Here is a 19,383-nt window from a genome sequence, read left to right as displayed (position 1 = left end):
TTAGGGGTACGTCAAATAATATTTGACGTCGAGTTAAAAGCTTAAGTGTTTCATGCTATCTTCCTTACCAGAGCAGCAAGCACAAACCTTACGGAGTTCATTAGAACATCGAAAAGTTGAAGGGTTCACTAATGATTGAACCATCATTTTTTATCATAATTATAATCACCAATTACTACTATTTTTTAATTTATAAATGTCAGACTTGAATTTTGATAATGAATGATGTAACTTAATTTTCTTTTTTATTTGTACGAAAAAGATGAATCACCAGGCTAGGGTGACTGGTACTTTTTTCATATAAATCAATAATAATGATAATAATGTGATTTAAATAAATAAAGATTTATTAGTTGATTAACAAATCCGGCAGAGCCCGAGATAACCATTTCATTATTGAAGCGATTTGAATCATTTAATAAACTCACATTTTAATTTCCTTGAAAAATATTTGACGGTGTGATTTGATTTAAATGTTAATTAATTTCAATATGTGGTACTTTAAATAAAATTTTTTCATCGCCTATCTATAGAGGAAAAATTAATTCAGTATATTTTAGAAAATATTTCGTAATTGTTTCCATCAATTGTTTTTATATATTAGTGCGCAATACTTGAAATATATTATGTTATTTTTTTGGAGTAAAATGTGAAAATTTTATTACCAAAACAATTAATACAAGCCGATCACCAATCGATCCAGGCAGCTAGAAACAGACAATCAATACAAGATAGATATCATTCTAAGTCACACCCATCAACAAAAACCAACTCAGCTAACTGACATGTTGTCCAAAACCATGTGGTTTTTCAAAACTCTCCTAGCACAAGACCTAATAACAATGGTCTGCTTGATCCTATGCAAAATATCACCATCTGCATCCTTGTTGTAAAAGATTATATCATTGCGCATTTGCCATACTTGATAAACAACTTCAGCAATGACTAGCTTAAGGAGGCAGCGACGCCATCCTTTCTTTGCAGTTTCCATACATAACCATTTCTTCTCCTCCTCCCATCCCTTACAGCTTCGACAATAGCCTATCCAGGCCATGATATGGTCCCAAATGTTACTGGTAAAGCTGCACAGGAAAAACAGTTGTTCGATACTTTCAGATTGCCCACAAAAGCTGCATTTTCCATCAGTATGAATATTAATCTTCAGTAATCTATCTTTGGATGGGAGCTGGTTTAGAATAGCAAGCCATAGGGTAAAACATGCCCTAGGTCTAGCATAATTTTGGATTAGAAGCTTTCTCCAAGATTGATTTTCATGCCTTCCTCTCAAATCCTTGTACATAGCATTAGTGTTGAATCTGCTCTGCTCAACACTATCATTCCAATACTCACTCTGCATAGTAATATCTCGTACCTTAGCTATGTTCTTTAGTATCCACGAGCTAGTAGGCTTAGGTTCCCAATGCATTATGCTCCCCCCTGTCAGATAGTAGGCTCCAATCCACCTAATCCACAGTTTGTCAAATTTCATATGGAGGTTCCACAAAAGTTTCAGAATAGTGGCTTTGTTCCAATCTCTCAAGTAAGTCAGATTCATACCACCTGCACTAGAAGGGAGACAAACTTTATCCCAAGACACCAGGGCCTTTCTACCCACAGACCTGCCAGACCAGAGGAAATTCTTACAAATAGTGTCAATTCTCTGGATAACTGTTTTTGGGAGTGGAAAAGCTTGCATCCAGTATCCAGCTATGGCCATTAAAGTACTTTGGACAAGTTGCTTCCTACCTGCATAACTGAGCAAACTAGCAGACCAATGGTGGATCTTCTCAAGCATTTTGTCAATAATAGGTTGGCATTGGTTCACAGTGAGTTTCCTTGTGGATAAAGGGACTCCCAGATATTTGAAAGGTAAGGATCCTTTAAACCCCCAAAATATATCTTACACTTTGCAGGGTTTGCCTTTAAACCAGTTGCCTCTGAAAATTGATTAAACTTTTCCATCAAGTGCCTGATAGATCTATCATCTCCTCTTGCAAACAGCAGTAGATCATCTGCAAAACAGATGTTGGTAATCCTTAGCTTAGCACACCTAGGATGAAATTTAAAATCTTCCTCTTTTCTGAGAGTTGCCAGGTGCCTATGTAGATATTCCATCACAAGGGTAAAAAGAAGGGGTGAGATGGGATCACCCTGTCTCAACCCTCTTTTTGCTTGAAGCACACTACTGACCTGCCCATTCACCAAGTACTTGCATGACACACCTCTGACCATGATCATAATCCAATGAATAAACTTACTAGGAAAGCTCATTTCTTGCATGATTTGTTCCAATGAGTCCCATTCCACAGTGTCATAGGCCTTCTGTAGGTCAATTTGAATAGTACACCTGGGTGATAAATGCTTCCTATTGCACCCTCTCAATAATTCAAATGCCAGGATGATATTGTCATGAATGGTTTTTCCAGGGAGGAAGGCACTTTGGCTATCATCCACAACAGAATTAATCACTGTGTTTAGCCTATTTGTGAGAACTTTGGATATGATTTTGTACAGGGTAGGTCTCATATCTTTCATTGTCTTGGCAGCTTTTGTTTTGGGTATTAGGGTCACCAGAGCACAATTAACTGCTCTATACATCCTATTGTTCACAAAGAAATCAGATACAACCTTCATAAGATCCTGTTGTATAACACTCCAACTGGCTTTGTAGAACTTGGCATTGTAGCCATCTACTCCTAGAGCCTTAGAATCACCCATGCTAGTGATTGCCTGCCAAACCTCAGCTACAGTTACAGGTCTAATGAGGCTCTCCTGTTGTTCTCTATTAAGTTGGGCACCACTTCTCAAACTACAAATGTCCACCTGTTTTCTTTGGGTAGCAGCTTGGCCAATGAGCTTTGAGTAGAAAGAAAGAACTTCCCTCTCAATGTCTTTCTGTTCAGTCAGTTTATTCCCATTAGAGTCTTCTAACTCCTGGATGTGAACCTGTTTATTCTTGGACTTCAGATTTGCATAGAAGTAGGCATTATTGCCATCCCCCAAATTTATCCAGTCACATTTGAGTTTCTGATGCAAAATCCTTTCTTCTAGTTCAGCACCTTTGATCACTTCCTCAGTCAAATGCTTAACAGAGTTACACATGTCTTTGTTCATTGGATCTGAGGTTAGTAAAGTTTGGGCTTGATCCAACTTAGCTCTACTCATCTTCAGATTCCTAAGCCCCTCAGTGATATGCCAATTCAAACCTTTCATACAGTATTGCAGCCTATAAAGTCTCTTCCAGAACTGTTCCATTGGGTTACCTTGGGTCAGGGGTATCCAGTTAGCCCTTACAACATTAATAAAATGTACATTGTCAACAGCATAATTTAGAAACTTAAACCTGTGTTTAATTTTCCTCATTTGCTGAGAGCTATCCAGCTTAATTCTCAAAGGAGAATGATAAGAAATATGAGGGTTTAGGATCTCAACACTGCTGTTAATAAATTTTCTATACCAATCAGCATTTACAAGGGCCCTATCAATTCTGGAACTAATTGGATTAGCCTCTTGTTTATTAGTCCAGGTGAACCAAGCTCCACTAGTTTCATGTTCAGATAGATTGCAGGTATGCATCATGTCCTCCATGTCAATATATTCTGCCAAGTGTATATCATTACCTCCAACTCTATCACCCACTTTCAGAATGTTATTGAAGTCTCCTACTACCATCCAAGGCCCCTGCTGCTGGGCACTAATTCTATTGATGTCATGCCATAAAGTCCTTCTATTATTAAGTTGATTGTATGCATATATAGTGGTGAGATGATGAGAAAACACACCCTCCTTAGTATAAACAGAACTATGAATAAGCTGATCAGTTGCCTCACTAGGGATGATGCTCCACACACTAGGATCCAAACCTAACCAGATCCTGCCATTCACATGGTAGTCATAGTTATCACTATAACTCCAGTTCAGACCCAGCTTCTTCCTGATAGACTCACTATTACCAATTTTTACCCTAGTTTCAAGTAAAGCTAGACAACTAACCTGCATCTTCTTGAGGTGGACTCCTACCTCCAGGCATCTAGCAGATTTATTGAGTCCTCTCACATTCCAGCAGATCATGTAACACCCTCAATATGAGAGCTCTCACCAATCAAGAGACCTTCAAAACCATTCCTGGTTTCAACCCTAACATCTGCATGTTCCTTGCCTTTTCTACTTTTACTTTGGATGGTTTTCCAAGGTGCTTCCACATTCACTTGAGCAGCAGGGCTACTTAAAACCTCTGAGTTTGTTGGCTGCACTATGGGCTTATTCACTTCATCTGAGCTTTTAGGCTGCTCAGGTGGTTTTTTCTGCTCCCATACCCTTGGTGGTTCTTTCTTCTGCTTACCTCCATCCAGCTTTGGTTTACATTCATGTCCTACCTTATTACAACTTTTGCAAAAAGGAGGTCTCCATTCATATTCCACCTGCTGAATCATTTTCTCACCCTGCGGATTCCTGATTGTGATATGTTGTCTTAAGTCTTGAGTAACATCTACTTCAATAAGCACACGAGCATAAGATACCCGGAGCTTTTTTGCTGTACACTCATCCGTCATGATAGGTTTACCAATTGCACTAGCTATTTTCCCTATACTCTGATCCCCCCAGCAATACAGAGGCAACTGAGGGAACATTACCCAAATAGGTAAAACCCTCAAAATATCATCCTGCAGAGTAAACTTCGGGTTCCATTCATGGAGCAGAATAGGTTTTTTGAAGATAGAGTACGGGCCTCTCATTAATACTGCATCCCTATCCACTCTATCTTTGAATCGGATGATGAAGTAGCCTTCTTCATTATAGTATAGATCTGGTAATGTCACAAAATTCCACGTGGTGGTCATAAACTTCTTGACTGCATTCATCGAGAGTTCGTTGCCAATAGCATACATGATCAGAGCATTTTTCCAGAACTCCATCTCTGATGCCACATCTGATGCTTCAAGTTGAACTTCAATCTCTCCATTAATGACATGTGGTGCCGTGTATGATAGTTCGCTACCATTCGATGGGAGACGATTTCCTTTAATGACATCAACCCACAGCTTAGGATTCGAGTCAGTCTCTCCCACCGTCTCATCAGATTTGCCTTCCATGTTTGGTATCTACTTGATGGTTTCCATTGTTTTCACCTCAGTTCTAGATTTACTCGTAGGTCCTATGAATCCTTGTTTACTAAGGATTGGTGTTGACGAGAATACCCTCACACTCGCCGGTGGAGTCATCGCCGCCTTTTTCTTCGGCCGGCCACGCCCCATGTCCAATCCAAGGATAGAAACAATCCTAGATCCCCTCTGTAATACGGTGAACTGACTTTTTATCGATCGAAATGTCGCGGTTAAGCAAGAGTCGCCACCGACTTTTATTTTATCCAAACAAATTCAGAAAGGCTAAAAGAAACAGAAAAAAACCTTTTAAAGAAATCTAAGTTCGGGGGGTAATTTATGCAAAGGGAAGGTATAAGGCACCCTTTGCATCCATGGTTTTCCATGGGCTCTTAATTGCTTTGCTTGCTCGTTTTCAGAAAATGTAGATGAAAGAGGAAAAAAATGGACTTTAGCTCGTAAATGAGCGTAGCCAGTTTTTTGAAGAATTTTGAGAAAGAATATAGAAAATAGAGCATGGCAAGGCAATTAGGGGCAATTACCTTAAACTCAGATGATAGGTCCCTTTTTAGCCTTTCAGAATGAAAGGGTCCATCCTTGCCATAAGAGGGCAGGAAGCCTTTCGTTTGGAGGTAGAAGGGTCATCGAAATATCCTTTGCCATAAGACTGTCCCATGCCATAGGAGGGCAGGTAGTCTAAGGTAAGGATCAGAATAAGCCTTATCCGTAGGCAACCAGAAGATACCTCAGCCTTTTTCCGTAGGCAACTTCCGAGGGTCGAGGTCATATTTGTGTATCGAAGGCAGCATCATTTAGGGTCGCATGACCTTTAGTTATCGAGGCAGCATGGCTGAGGTATCCTCATATTCGAGGGACATGGCTTATTCTGCAAAAAACACAAAGGCAACAAGGCAACAAGGCTACAAGGCAACAAGGCAACAAGGTAACAGAGAGGTTACCCCAAAAGAGTGTGTGTGTGCCACAATCACGTGGTTCAGTTCAGTTATTTATCTTGTAATTAGTGACTCTAATCCAGTTTAAATTTGCACTCCCTAAATTACTAACCACGCAGTATATAAACAATTATGGGAAGGGGAAAATGAAACCAGCGGAGGAGAGGGGAATTGTAACCAGTGGATCCCTTAATAGGGTTTGACATAAGTAATAATAAAGCATAAAATATTAAGGTTAGGGTTTAGGGTTTAAGGTTACCGATACTCGTGGCTTTGGCAATTTGACAAACCCTGAAAATTTGACAAGAAAGAATAAACAGAAGAGTGAGTGCATTATCGGTTCGGTGGTCAATTGGGGTTAACCCTAATAAAAATAAGAGATAAAGAAATTAAGAATAGATAAATAAAAGGATACTTAGCTTTTGCATTTTGATTTGATTTGACATGGTTGGTAGTCGGAGGATGCCTTTAGGTTAACCCTGAAAAGAGGCAAGGCAAAAGAAGAATGAAGGCGAAACAAATCCAAATTTTAAAAATAAACCAAATAGAATTTAAATTAGACTGAATAGAACACTTAACTTCGCGTTTTGAGATTGGCGCGTATTCGGAAGGCATTTGAAAAAGCAATCCTGAAAAAGGCACAGAAGAAGAAGATTTTTAGTGTATTACATATTCGTTACCGATCGGCATAAACCCTATTTTTAACCCCAAAAGGGTAAATAAAAAATAAATGATGTTACACAAACCCTGAAAGGTTAATGAAATCAAAAGTCTGGATAAATAAACTGACACAAAATTTAATAATTATAGAGTTAAACCTAATATTTTTATTAATTAAACGCATATATAAATATAAAAAAAAATTAAAATTAAAAGGATATAGGGAAAATTGAGTTTCGATTAAATGATTTAAAAAAAGACCATGAACAAAAAACAAAGGATAATATGACACAAATTTGATATTTATTATATAACAAAGAAACAAATAGAAATTAAAATAAAGAAACCAAATAAATAGATAAAAACAAGGGAAAATAAGAAAAATAAAAACACTTAGCTTTTTATTCTGTGTGGCACAGTCATGAAGGACCATGGTGTGCCAGCGTTTCTGGAAACGTTGGATTGAAAGTTAGGATGATCCACGGCCACTAAGCAGAGGGCGCATCATGAACGCGTATGGGAGAGATGCATTGAATCCGTTGGCAGACCATGATATGCGTTTCATAAAAAATATTACGTCTGGCGTGAGATTCGAACTCGCGCCTTGAGGGACAAGAAGACTAAGAGCATGCTTTCTACCGCTGGATCATTATTTGTTCGCTGTTAACAACTCAAACCACAAACTATATATAACAAACAAATTATGCAGAACGAAATTTGAATGGACAACGCGCCCAGCAGTCGTCTTCTTCGTTGGGACAATCCTGGAAAAGGCCACGGTTTTGGCTACAGTCCCAAAACGTTGCCTTAGACCTGCAATCATCAAAACACGACAATACCAGCAATAAACTCAATCTTGAGGCATATACCGATTGGGAATCGATCCCTGAGTCCAAAGGCACCTTTAGTTTCATCACATTTTGGCTGTAACCGGAGCCCCTAATTCAGAGCATACGAACCCTAATCATGGCATAACTCTTAAAACACAACCAGAATCAAATTAATTGCACAGAAAGATCAAAAACATGATAGGAAAAACAAATATGCAATCGAAATCGATTTATAATGCATGATGAATCGTAATTGAAGCAGAGAAAAAAAAGGCAAACCGAGGCCTATTTGAACGTGTATCCGGCCGTTTCTGGACTTGTTTATGATCGAGCAATACTCAGTGATGATCCAGGAGTGAATTAGTACCTTCAAAATTCCTTGAATTCGCTTCAATCGCCAAGAACAGATTTCAGTTTTGCTTCAGTTTTGCACTCGGATTTGGAGCTTTTGGAGGCCGAAAAATCCCTCCTCTAGGGTCTGCACTTGTCATGTATTTATAATAGAAAGGTTTAGGTTAACAATTTCTGACCAAATCTCCTTGAATCAATGATTTGTTCTTTGAGAAAATTTTATTTGCAAATCTTTCCAAATATGTCCAAAACCAAATCTTTTCTTCACCAATTTGCTTTGAACGAAATTTGATCTATTTGGAGGACTATATTGCTTGATTCCTTGGTTTAAACTCAAAGCAAAATCAAATCTTTATTTAATTTACTATTTTATATAATTAACTTATGATTCAAAGTGGTATAAACCATCAAATAATTAATAAAAATAGCAAAAAAATATCACGACTCTTGTTTTGGATCGTGAATGGGCTCATGATAGAGATTGGATGGAAAGATCATAGGCCCATTTGGAAATATTTGTGGTTTTGGTCATTATTTGTTTCATGTATCTCTTCAAAAAAATTGCCAACTTCATAAATGCATGTCTCCCTCAATATTTATCATATGAAGGTGTCCTAGGACCTTGAATTTGAATAGGGGAAATAGTATGGGCAAATTTCGGGGTATGACACCCTCTGCCGTGGTCCCTAACCCTAAGGTTAGGAGTTTAAACCAACACCAAAGGTTCCCCGTGAGTGTTACTACCCCTGTTCTTCAGTACGTACGTCACCGGAATCTCAAACGCAGTCGTAGTCGGAAATCGCCAGATCCAATCCAGTAATACTATGTTATTTAAATTACGTGATGATCATGTTTTCAGCTCTTAAACAAATTTAAAATACTTTATATTTTTTTTTGGAGCAATAAAGAATATATATATTTTCAAAAAACAGAGATTACAAGCTGATCCGACCGGATCCAAGCATCAAAAAGACAAAAACAGGATAAAAGAACTAAAGCTCATTAGCATAAAGCCATAGAGCACTATCTTTTTGAATTCTACCCTTATTTCCAACATACTTTATATTTCTAAACGAGCTAACTTAATAATTATATTAACTAAAAATAAAGTTATTTAATCCAAGGTTTAGATAATTTTTTCATTGGTGAATTGTTATTATAACGAGTCCCACTTCAGCCATAATAATCCTTTTTGCAAGGTTTATAAGGCTAGGCTCTACATAATGATTTGTCGGGCTTAGTTGCGTAAGCCTGTTACCCAAGTGGGGTCATTAAAATGGTGGAACAATATGATACTAAGTGATGTGTCCAAATTAATTAAATAACAACATTTAACATTTAATAATTAAGACCTGGATCACGCCTCCTATCTAGAATTCATGTGTCGGACTTTGGGGGTACGTCAAATAATATTTGACGTGGAGACAAAAGCTTAAGTGTTTCATGCTATCTTGCTTACCAGAGCAGAAAGCACAAACATTACGGAGTTCATTAGAACATCAAAAAGTTGAAGGGTTCACTAATGATTGAACCATCATTTTTTATCATAATTTTAATCACCAATTACTACTATTTTTTGATTTATAAATGTTAGACTTGAATTTCGATAATGAATGATGTAACTTAATTTTCTTTTTTATTTGTACGAAAAAGATGAATCACCAGGCTAGGGTGACTGGTACTTTTTTCATATAAATCAATAATAATGATAATAATGTGATTTAAATAAATAATGAATTATTAGTTGATTAACTAATCCGGCATAGCCCGAGATAACCATTTCATTATCGAAGCGATTTGAATCATTTAATAAACTCACATTTTAATTTCCTTGAAAAATATTTGGTAATGTGATTTGATTTAAATGTTAATTAATTTCATTAAGTGGTATTTTAAATAAATTTTTTCATTGCCCACTTATAGAGGTCAAAATAATTCAGTATGTCTTAGAAAATAATTCCTAATTGTTTCCATCAATAGTTTTTATATATTAGTGCGCAATACTTGAAATATTTTATGTTATTTAAATTACGTGATGATCATGTTTTCAGCTCTTAAACAAATTTATATTATTTTATATTTCTAATCGAACTAACTTAATAATTATATTTACTAAAAATAAAGTTATTTAATCCAAGGTTGAGATAATTACTTCATTGGTGAATTGTTATCATAACGAGTCTCACTTCGGCCATAATAATCCTTTTTGCAAGGTTTATAAGGCCGGCTCTACATAATGATTTGTCGGGCTTAGTTGCGTAAGCCTGTTACCCAAGTGGGGACATTAAAATGGCGGAACAATATGATACTAAGTGATGTGTCCAAATTAATTAAATAATAATATTTAACAATTAATAATTAAGACCTGGATCACGACTCCTAATCTAGATTGCCATTGGTGGACTTTGGGGGTACGTCAAATAATATTTGACGTCGAGACACGAGCTTAAGTGTTTCATGCTATCTGGCTTACCAGAGCAGAAATCACAAACCTTACGGAGTTCATTGGGACATCGAAAAGTTGGAGGGTTCACTAATGATTGAAGCATCATTTTTTATCATACTTTTAATCACCAATTACTACTATTTTTTAATTTATAAGTGTCAGATTTGAATTTCAATAATGAATGATGTAACTTAATTTTCTTTTTGATATGTAGAAAAAGATGAATCACCAGGCTAGGGTGACAGGTACTTTTTTCTTATAAATCAATAATAATGATAATTGTGAGATATTGGATCGAACTCTAGTATGGCCGAAGGGTAGCTTCTTGGTTCGACAGGGTTAAGCATGAAGTCGAAGGTTGTTCACATGCTTCTGTCGAAGATGCTAGGGTTGTTAGCATGTTAAATTAGGTTTTAGTGTTTAAACCCTAATTTGTTAAGTTAGCTTGTTTATTAAGTTGGCTTGTGTAATGAGCCTTGTGGAAAAAGCCCATTAGTTAGTATGTTAGGTTTTATTATAAATAGCATACTAGTCTCTCATCATTGCTAAACTGCAAATCCTAATTTAGGGTGAGAGAGGTTATTTGTTATTCTTGTAAACTTGTAATCTTGTTTTAAGAGAAAGTGAAAGAATAGCAGTTATAACCAATTCTTGTGTTCCTCTTCTTCCTTGTCCTTTATTCTCCCTTATTTTATACTTTGTTCTTGGCATTGAATTCACAACAAATTGGTGCGGTGAGCGTGGAGAAGATGCCTTCAACAAAGTATGAGATTGAAAAGTTCACCGGAGTGAATGATTTCGGTCTGTGGCGCTTGAAGATGAAAGCTCTACTGGTTCAGCAAGGTTGTTTGGAAGCGTTGAAGGGAGAGGCAGCCATGAATGCAGAATTGACGGCAGTGGAGAAGACGAAGATGATCGAGAAAGCACACAGCGCAATTTTGTTGAGCCTTGGTGATAAGGTTCTCCGGCAGGTATCAAAGGAGACGACGGCATCAGGGTTATGGGTGAAACTTGAAAGTTTGTATATGACCAAATCACTGGTAAATCGACTCTACCTGAAGCAAGCTTTGTATTCATTCAAGATGATTGAAGACAAAGTATTGGCTGAGCAGTTGGATATGTTCAATAAGCTGATTCTTGATCTTGAAAATATTGATGTGAAGATCGATGATGAAGATCAAGCGCTGTTACTATTGTGTTCTTTGCCTCGATCACATGCTCACTTCAAAGAAACTCTCTTGTATGGAAGGGAGTCTCTGACGTTTGAAGAAGTTCAATCAGCCTTGTACTCTAAAGACTTGAATGAACGAAAGGAGCATAAACCTTCGACTGTTGGCGAAGGTTTGGCCGTTAAAGGAAAACTCTTACGAAATGATGGTAAGTTCGACAAGAAGAAAGGCAAAAGCCAGTCGAAGACTTACAGTGGCGAAGCATCTGGCATTCGATGCTACCATTGTAAGAAGGAGGGTCACACAAGAAAGGTGTGCCCTGAACGCTTGAAATATCATGGAGGTAAGGATAATGGCAACGCTGCCATTGTTCAAGATGATTTCGAATCATCTGATGTTCTTGTGGTTTCAAGCAGTGACTCTAAGAAGGAGTGGATTATGGATTCAGGTTGCACTTGGCACATGACTCCAAACAAAGACTTGTTCGAGGAATTATGTGATCAAGATGGTGGATCAGTATTGCTGGGAAACAACAAGGCTTGTAAGATTGCAGGTGTTGGATCTGTGAGATTCAAGCTCCATGATGAGTCAATAAGGTTGTTGACTGAAGTCAGGTATGTTCCTGATTTGAAGAGAAATCTGCTTTCTCTTGGTGAATTCGACAAGAAAGAATATGTTTTCCAAGGAGAGAAAAGTATCCTAAGAGTCATGAAGGGTTCGAAGGAAGTCTTGAGAGGCGTGAAGAAACAAGGCTTGTATACCCTTGAGGCTGAAGTTGTAAGTGGTTCGACAAATGTTGCATCCACGAAACCTTTGTCGAAAACAGAAATCTGGCACATGAGATTGGGCCATGTCAGTGAAAGGGGTTTGGTCGAATTAGGGAAACAAAATCTGCTTGGTGGAGACAAAGTCGAAAAGCTGAAGTTTTGTGAACCCTGTGTACTTGGAAAATCTTGCAGAGTGAAGTTCAACAAAGGCAAACAAAGAACACATGGATCCCTTGATTACATCCATGCTGATCTTTGGGGGCCTGCAAGGTGTCCATCACATTCAGGAGCAAGGTATTTTCTATCCATAGTAGATGATTATTCCAGAAAATTATGGGTATTCATCCAGAAGACTAAGGATGATACTTTTGAGAATTTCAAAAGTTGGAAGACTCTGGTTGAAAATCAGACTGGCAGAAAGGTCAAGAGGTTGAGAACCGACAATGGCCTTAAATTTTGCAATGAGGCATTCGACAGTTTTTGTGCTGCCTCTGGTATTGCAAGGCATAGAACTACTACAGGCACTCCACAGCAAAATGGTTTGGCTGAAAGGTTTAATCGAACTATTTTGGAGAGAGTCAGATGCATGTTGACTAGTGCGGGGTTAACAAAGGTGTTCTGGGCTGAGGCTGTTTCGACAGCAACATATCTGATAAACAGATGTCCTTCGACAGCGTTAGATATGAAGACACCTGAAGAAGTTTGGTCGGGATATCCACCAGATCTCGACAAACTGAGAGTATTTGGGTGCGTAGCCTATGCTCACATTAGGCAAGACAAGGTCGAACCTAGAGCTCTGAAATGCATGTTCATGGGATACCCTGAAGGAGTCAAAGCTTATAGGCTATGGTGCCTAGAGCCAGGTCACAGGAGGTGTATCACCAGTCGAGATGTAGTTTTCAATGAAGCTGAAATGGCTTTTAAGAAAATTGATGATGTTGGTCGAAGTACAGAAACATCTGACGAAGAGCTGGAACAGGTAGAGATTCCTGTTGAGGTGGAGCATGTTGATGCTGAATTGCATATCCCAGATGAAGTCGAAGAAGAAGCAGAAGATGCTGAAGTTGAGGAAACTGACGATGACTACCTATTGTCGAGAGATAGGTCGAGAAGAGTCATCAAGCCACCTCAGAGACTTGGATATGCAGATCTTATAGCTTATGCCTTAATCTCTGCAAGTGAGGTTCTAGACGAAGAACCTAGAGACTATAAGGAAGTTATGAGGAGTCGAAATAAGACTGAATGGCTGAAGGCCATGGATGATGAGATGAAATCTCTTCATGATAATCATACTTGGGAACTGATCAAGAAACCTGTTGGGGCAAGGTTAGTCAGCTGTAAATGGATTTTCAAAGTTAAGGAAGGAATTGAAGGAGTGACGTCGAAAAGATACAAGGCAAGGTTAGTTGCAAGGGGTTTCACTCAGAAAGAAGGTGTCGACTTCAATGATGTGTTTTCTCCTGTTGTGAAGCATAGGTCCATTCGAATGTTGCTTGCCATGGTGGCACAGTTCGATCTTGAACTGGAACAGATGGATGTGAAGACTGCGTTCTTGTATGGTGATCTAGATGAAACGATCCTGATGAGGCAACCTGAAGGGTATGTCGAAAAGGGGAAGGAAGATTATGTGTGCAAGTTAAAGAGATCTTTGTATGGGCTGAAACAATCTCCTCGACAGTGGAATAGGAGATTCGACAAGTTCATGGCACGCATAAGTTTCATTAGAAGTCAGTTCGACCACTGCGTTTACTACAGATTTCGACCTGGTAATTCATTTGTTATTTTGTTGCTTTATGTGGATGATATTCTCATAGCAAGCAACAGTGTTGAAGATGTGATGAGGGTGAAGGCTGAACTCAATAAGGAGTTCGATATGAAGGATCTGGGAGCTGCTTCCAGGATTCTTGGAATTGACATTCGGAGAGATAGAAAGAAGTCGAAGATATGCTTATCTCAAGAGGCATATCTACGGAAGATTCTTGAAAAGTTTGGTATGTCAAATTCGAAGCCAGTTGTGACTCCAACAAACCCTCAATTCAGGCTGAGTATTGATCAGTGTCCCAGTACTGATGTCGAAAGAGCCTATATGAATAGCATCCCATATGCTAATATACTCGGTTCTTTGATGTATGCTATGGTCTGTACTAGGCCCGACATAGCATACGCAGTAAGTCTTGTAAGCAGGTACATGGCGAATCCTGGAAAGGCTCACTGGCAAGCATTGAAGTGGATTTTAAGGTACATAAATGGGTCTCTGAATAGAGTCCTAATTTATGGTGGAGCCTTGGGTGAAGATAGTAAAGCAGTAATAGAAGGATATGTCGACTCTGATTATGCAGGTTGTATGGATTCTAGAAAATCTATTTCTGGATATGTTTTCACTATGTTTGGCACTGCAATTAGTTGGAAAGCAACACTTCAGAAGGTTGTTGCTCTATCAACCACTGAAGCGGAGTATATTGCCCTAACTGAAGCTGTGAAAGAAGCATTGTGGCTTGAAGGTTTTGCAAAGGAGCTGAAACTTCAAGGTCGAGGTATCACTGTTAAATGTGATAGTCAAAGTGCAATACACCTGTCGAAGAATTCAGCCTATCATGAGCGAACTAAGCACATTGATGTGAGGCTGCATTTCGTCAGAGGAGTAATCGAGCGTGGAGAAGTCCAAGTGCTGAAGGTTTCGACTGAAGACAATGCTGCTGATATGATCACCAAGACATTACCGAGTTGCAAGTTTTTCCACTGTATGCAGTTGCTAAAGCTGCATGAAGAAAGCTAGTTTGTTCCCTTGATATTGTAGAGTTAGATCCAAGGTGGAGATTTGTGAGATATTGGATCGAACTCTAGTATGGCCGAAGGGTAGCTTCTTGGTTCGACAGGGTTAAGCATGAAGTCGAAGGTTGTTCACATGCTTGTGTCGAAGATGCTAGGGTTGTTAGCATGTTAAATTAGGTTTTAGTGTTTAAACCCTAATTTGTTAAGTTAGCTTGTTTATTAAGTTGGCTTGTGTAATGGGCCTTGTGGAAAAAGCCCATTAGTTAGTATGTTAGGTTTTATTATAAATAGCATACTAGTCTCTCATCATTGCTAAACTGCAAATCCTAATTAAGGGTGAGAGAGGTTATTTGTTATTCTTGTAAACTTGTAATCTTGTTTTAAGAGAAAGTGAAAGAATAGCAGTTATAAGCAATTCTTGTGTTCCTCTTCTTCCTTGTCCTTTATTCTCCCTTATTTTATACTTTGTTCTTGGCATTGAATTCACAACTAATAATATGATTTAAATAAATAAATAATTTTTAGTTGATTAACTAATTCTGTAGAGCCCGAGATAACCATTTCATTATTGAAGCGATTTGATTCAATTAATAAACTCACATTTTAATTTCCTTGAAAAATATTTGACAGTGTGATTTGATATAAATGTTAAATAATTTCAATATGTGGTATTTTAAATAATTTTTTCATCGCCTACCCATAGAGGACAAATTAATTAAGTATATTTTAGAAAATATTTCGTAATTAGTTCCATCAATTGTTTTTATATATTAGTGCGCAATACTTGAAATATATTATGTTATTTTAATTACGTGATGATCATGTTTTCAGCTCTTAAACAAATTTAAAATACTTAATATTTCTAAACGATCTAACTTAATAATTATATTAACTAAAAATAAAGTTATTTAATCCAAGGTTGAGATAATTTTTTCATTGGTGAATTGTTATTATAACGAGTCCCACTTCAGCCATAATAATCCTTTGGGTTAATGAACTTTTTCGTCCCTTTAAATATTTCAAATTTCGTTTTTAGTCCCTCCAAAATTTTCCTTCAAGAAATCGTCCCTTCAAAATTATTTTTCCAAATAATTGGTCCCTAACGTCAAATTTCGTAGCTAATCGGTGGCTAAAGTCGTAGCTAATCTCTAGCAAATTTGACGTTAGGGACCAATAGTTTAGACAAAAAATTTTGAAGGGACGATTTCTTAAAGGAAAATTTTGGAGGGACTAAAAACGAAATCTGCAATATTTAGAGGGACCAAAAAGTTCATTAACCCTAATCCTTTTTGCAAGGTTTATAAGGCTAGGCTCTACATAATGATTTGTCGGGCTTAGTTGCGTAAGCCTGTTACCCAAGTGGGGACATTAAAATGGTGGAACAATATGATACTAAGTGATGTGTCCAAATTAATTAAATAATAATATTTAACAATTAATAATTAAGACCTGGATCAAGCCTCCTATCTAGATTTCATGTGTTGGACTTTGGGGGTACGTCAAATAATATTTGACATCGAGACAAAAGCTTAAGTGTTTCATGCTATCTTGCTTACCAGAGCAGAAAGCACAAACCTTACGGAGTTCATTAGAACATCGAAAAGTTGAAGGGTTCACTAATGATTGAATCATCATTTATTTATCATACTTTTAATCACCAATTACTACTATTTTTTAATTTATAAATGTCAGACTTGAATTTTGATAATGAATGATGTAACTTAATTTTCTTTTTTATTTGAACGAAAAAGATGAATCACCAGGCTAGGGTGAATGGTACTTTTTTAATATAAATCAATAAAAATGATAATAATGTGATTTAAATAAATAAAGAATAATTAGTTGATTAACTAATTCGGCAGAGCCCGCGATAACCATTTCATTATTGAAGTGATTTGAATCATTTAATAAACTCACATTTTAATTTCCTTGAAAAATATTTGACAGTGTGATTTGATTTAAATGTTAATTAATTTCATTAAGTGGTATTTTAAATAAATTTTTTCATTGCATACTTATAGAGGTCAAATTAATTCAGTATGTCTTAGAAAATAATTCGTAATTGTTTTCATCAATAGTTTTTATATATTAGTGCGCAATACATGAAATATTTTATGTTATTTAAATTACGTGATGATCATGTTTTCAGCTCTTAAACAAATTCATATTACTTTATATTTCTAAACGAGCTAACTTAATAATTATATTAACTAAAAATAAAGTTATTTAATCCAAGGTTGAGATAACTACTTCATTGGTGAATTGTTATTATGACGAGTCCCACATCGACCATAATAATCCTTTTTGCAAGGTTTATAAGGATATACTCTACATAATGATTTGTCGGGCTTAGTTGCGTAAGCCTGTTACCCAAGTGGGGACATAAAAATGGTGGAACAATATGATATGAAGTGATGTGTCCAAATTAATTAAATAATAATATTTAACAATCAATAATTAAGACCTGCATCACGCCTCCTATCTAGATTGCCATTGATAGACTTTGGGGGAACGTCAAATAATATTTGACATCGAGACACGAGCTTTAGTGTTTCATGCTATCTGGCTTACCAGAGCAGAAAGCACAAACCTTACGGAGTTCATTGGGACAATAATTAAGAACTGCATCACGCCTCCTATCTAGATTGCTATTGATGGACTTTGGGGGTAAGTAAAATAATATTTGACATCGAGACACGAGCTTTAATGTTTCATGCTATCTGGCTTACCAGAGTAGAAAGCACAAACCTTACGGAGTTTATTGGGACATCGAAAAGTTGGAGGGTTCACTAATGATTGAACCATCCTTTTTTTATCATACTCTTAGTCATCAATTACTACTATTTTTCAATTTATAAGTGTCAGACTTGAATTTCGATAATGAATGATGTAATTTAATTTTCTTTTTTATATGTACGAAAAAGATGAATCACCAGGCTAGGGTGACAGGTACTTTTTTCTTATAAATTATTAATAATGATAATATTATGATTTAAATAAATAAATAATTATTAGTTTATTAACTAATTCGGTATAGCCCGAGATAACCATTTCATTATTAAAGCGATTTGAATCAATTAATAAACTCACATTTTAATTTCCTTGAAAGATATTTGACAGTGTGATTTGATTTAAATGTTAGTTAATTTCATTATGTGGTATTTTAGATAATTTTTTCATCGCCTACCGATAGAGGTCAAATTAATTCAGTATATTTTAGAAAATAATTCGTAATAGTTTCTATCAATTGTTTTTATATATTAGTGCACAATACTTAAAATATTTTATGTTATTTAAATTACGTGATGATCATGTTTTCAGCTTTTAAACGAATTTATATTACTTTATATTTCTAAACGAGCTAACTTAATAATTATATTAACTAAAAATAAAGTTATTTAATCCAAGGTTGAGATAACTACTTCATTGGGGAATTTTTATTATAACGAGTCCCACATCGGCCATAATAATCCTTTTTGCAAGGTTTATAAGGATATACTCTACATAATGATTTGTCGGGCTTAGTTGCGTAAGCCTGTTACCCAAGTGGGGATATTAAAATGGTGGAACAATATGATATAAAGTGATGTGTCCAAATTAATTAAATAATAATATTTAACAATCAATAGCTCGAGACACGAGCTTTAGTGTTTCATGCTATCTGGCTTACCAGAGCAAAAAGCACAAACCTTACGGAGTTCATTGGGACATCGAAAAGTTGGAGGGTTCACTAATGATTGAACCATCATCTTTTATCATACTTTTAATCATCAATTACTACTATTTTTTAATTTATAAGTGTCAGACTTGAATTTCGAGAATGAATGATGTAATTTAATTTTCTTTTTTAAATGTACGAAAAAGATGAGTCACCAGGCTAGGGTGACAGGTACTTTTTCTTATAAATCAATAATAATGATAATAATATGATTTAAATAAATAAATAACTATTAGTTGATTAACTTATTCGGTATAGCCCGAGATAACCATTTCATTATTAAAGCAATTTGAATCAATTAATAAACTCACATTTTAATTTCCTTGAAATATATTTGACAGTGTGATTTGATTTAAATGTTAATTAATTTCATTATGTGGTATTTTAAATAATTTTTTCATCGCCTACCGATAGAGGTCCAATTAATTCAGTATATTTTAGAAAATAATTCGTAATAGTTTCCATCAACTGTTTTTATATATTAGTGCGTAATACTTAAAATATTTTATGATATTTAAATTACGTGATGATCATGTTTTCCGCTCTTAAACAAATTCATATTACTTTATATTTCTAAACGAGCTAACTTAATAATTATATTAACTAAAAATAAAT

At 36.2% G+C, this 19,383-nt stretch overlaps 1 protein-coding gene across 1 annotated transcript; it reads right to left on the bottom strand.

The window, feature by feature from the left end:
* Positions 1-4,067: 4,067 nt before the first annotated feature.
* LOC131659587 (uncharacterized) lies at positions 4,068-5,093 on the bottom strand. The gene has a single exon (XM_058928760.1). It carries the CDS (start codon positions 5,091-5,093, stop codon positions 4,068-4,070), a length of 1,026 nt encoding a protein of 341 aa, XP_058784743.1.
* Positions 5,094-19,383: the final 14,290 nt, after the last annotated feature.

This window comes from Vicia villosa, linkage group LG3, assembly GCF_029867415.1.
Source record: "Vicia villosa cultivar HV-30 ecotype Madison, WI linkage group LG3, Vvil1.0, whole genome shotgun sequence".
NCBI lineage: Eukaryota > Viridiplantae > Streptophyta > Magnoliopsida > Fabales > Fabaceae > Vicia > Vicia villosa.
This window is presented reverse-complemented; position numbering and strand designations above follow the sequence as displayed.

Coding starts and splice junctions, on each gene's coding strand:
- LOC131659587 (XM_058928760.1), bottom strand. CDS start 5,093: ATGGAAGGCAAATCTGATGAGACGGTGGGAGAGACTGACTCGAATCCT.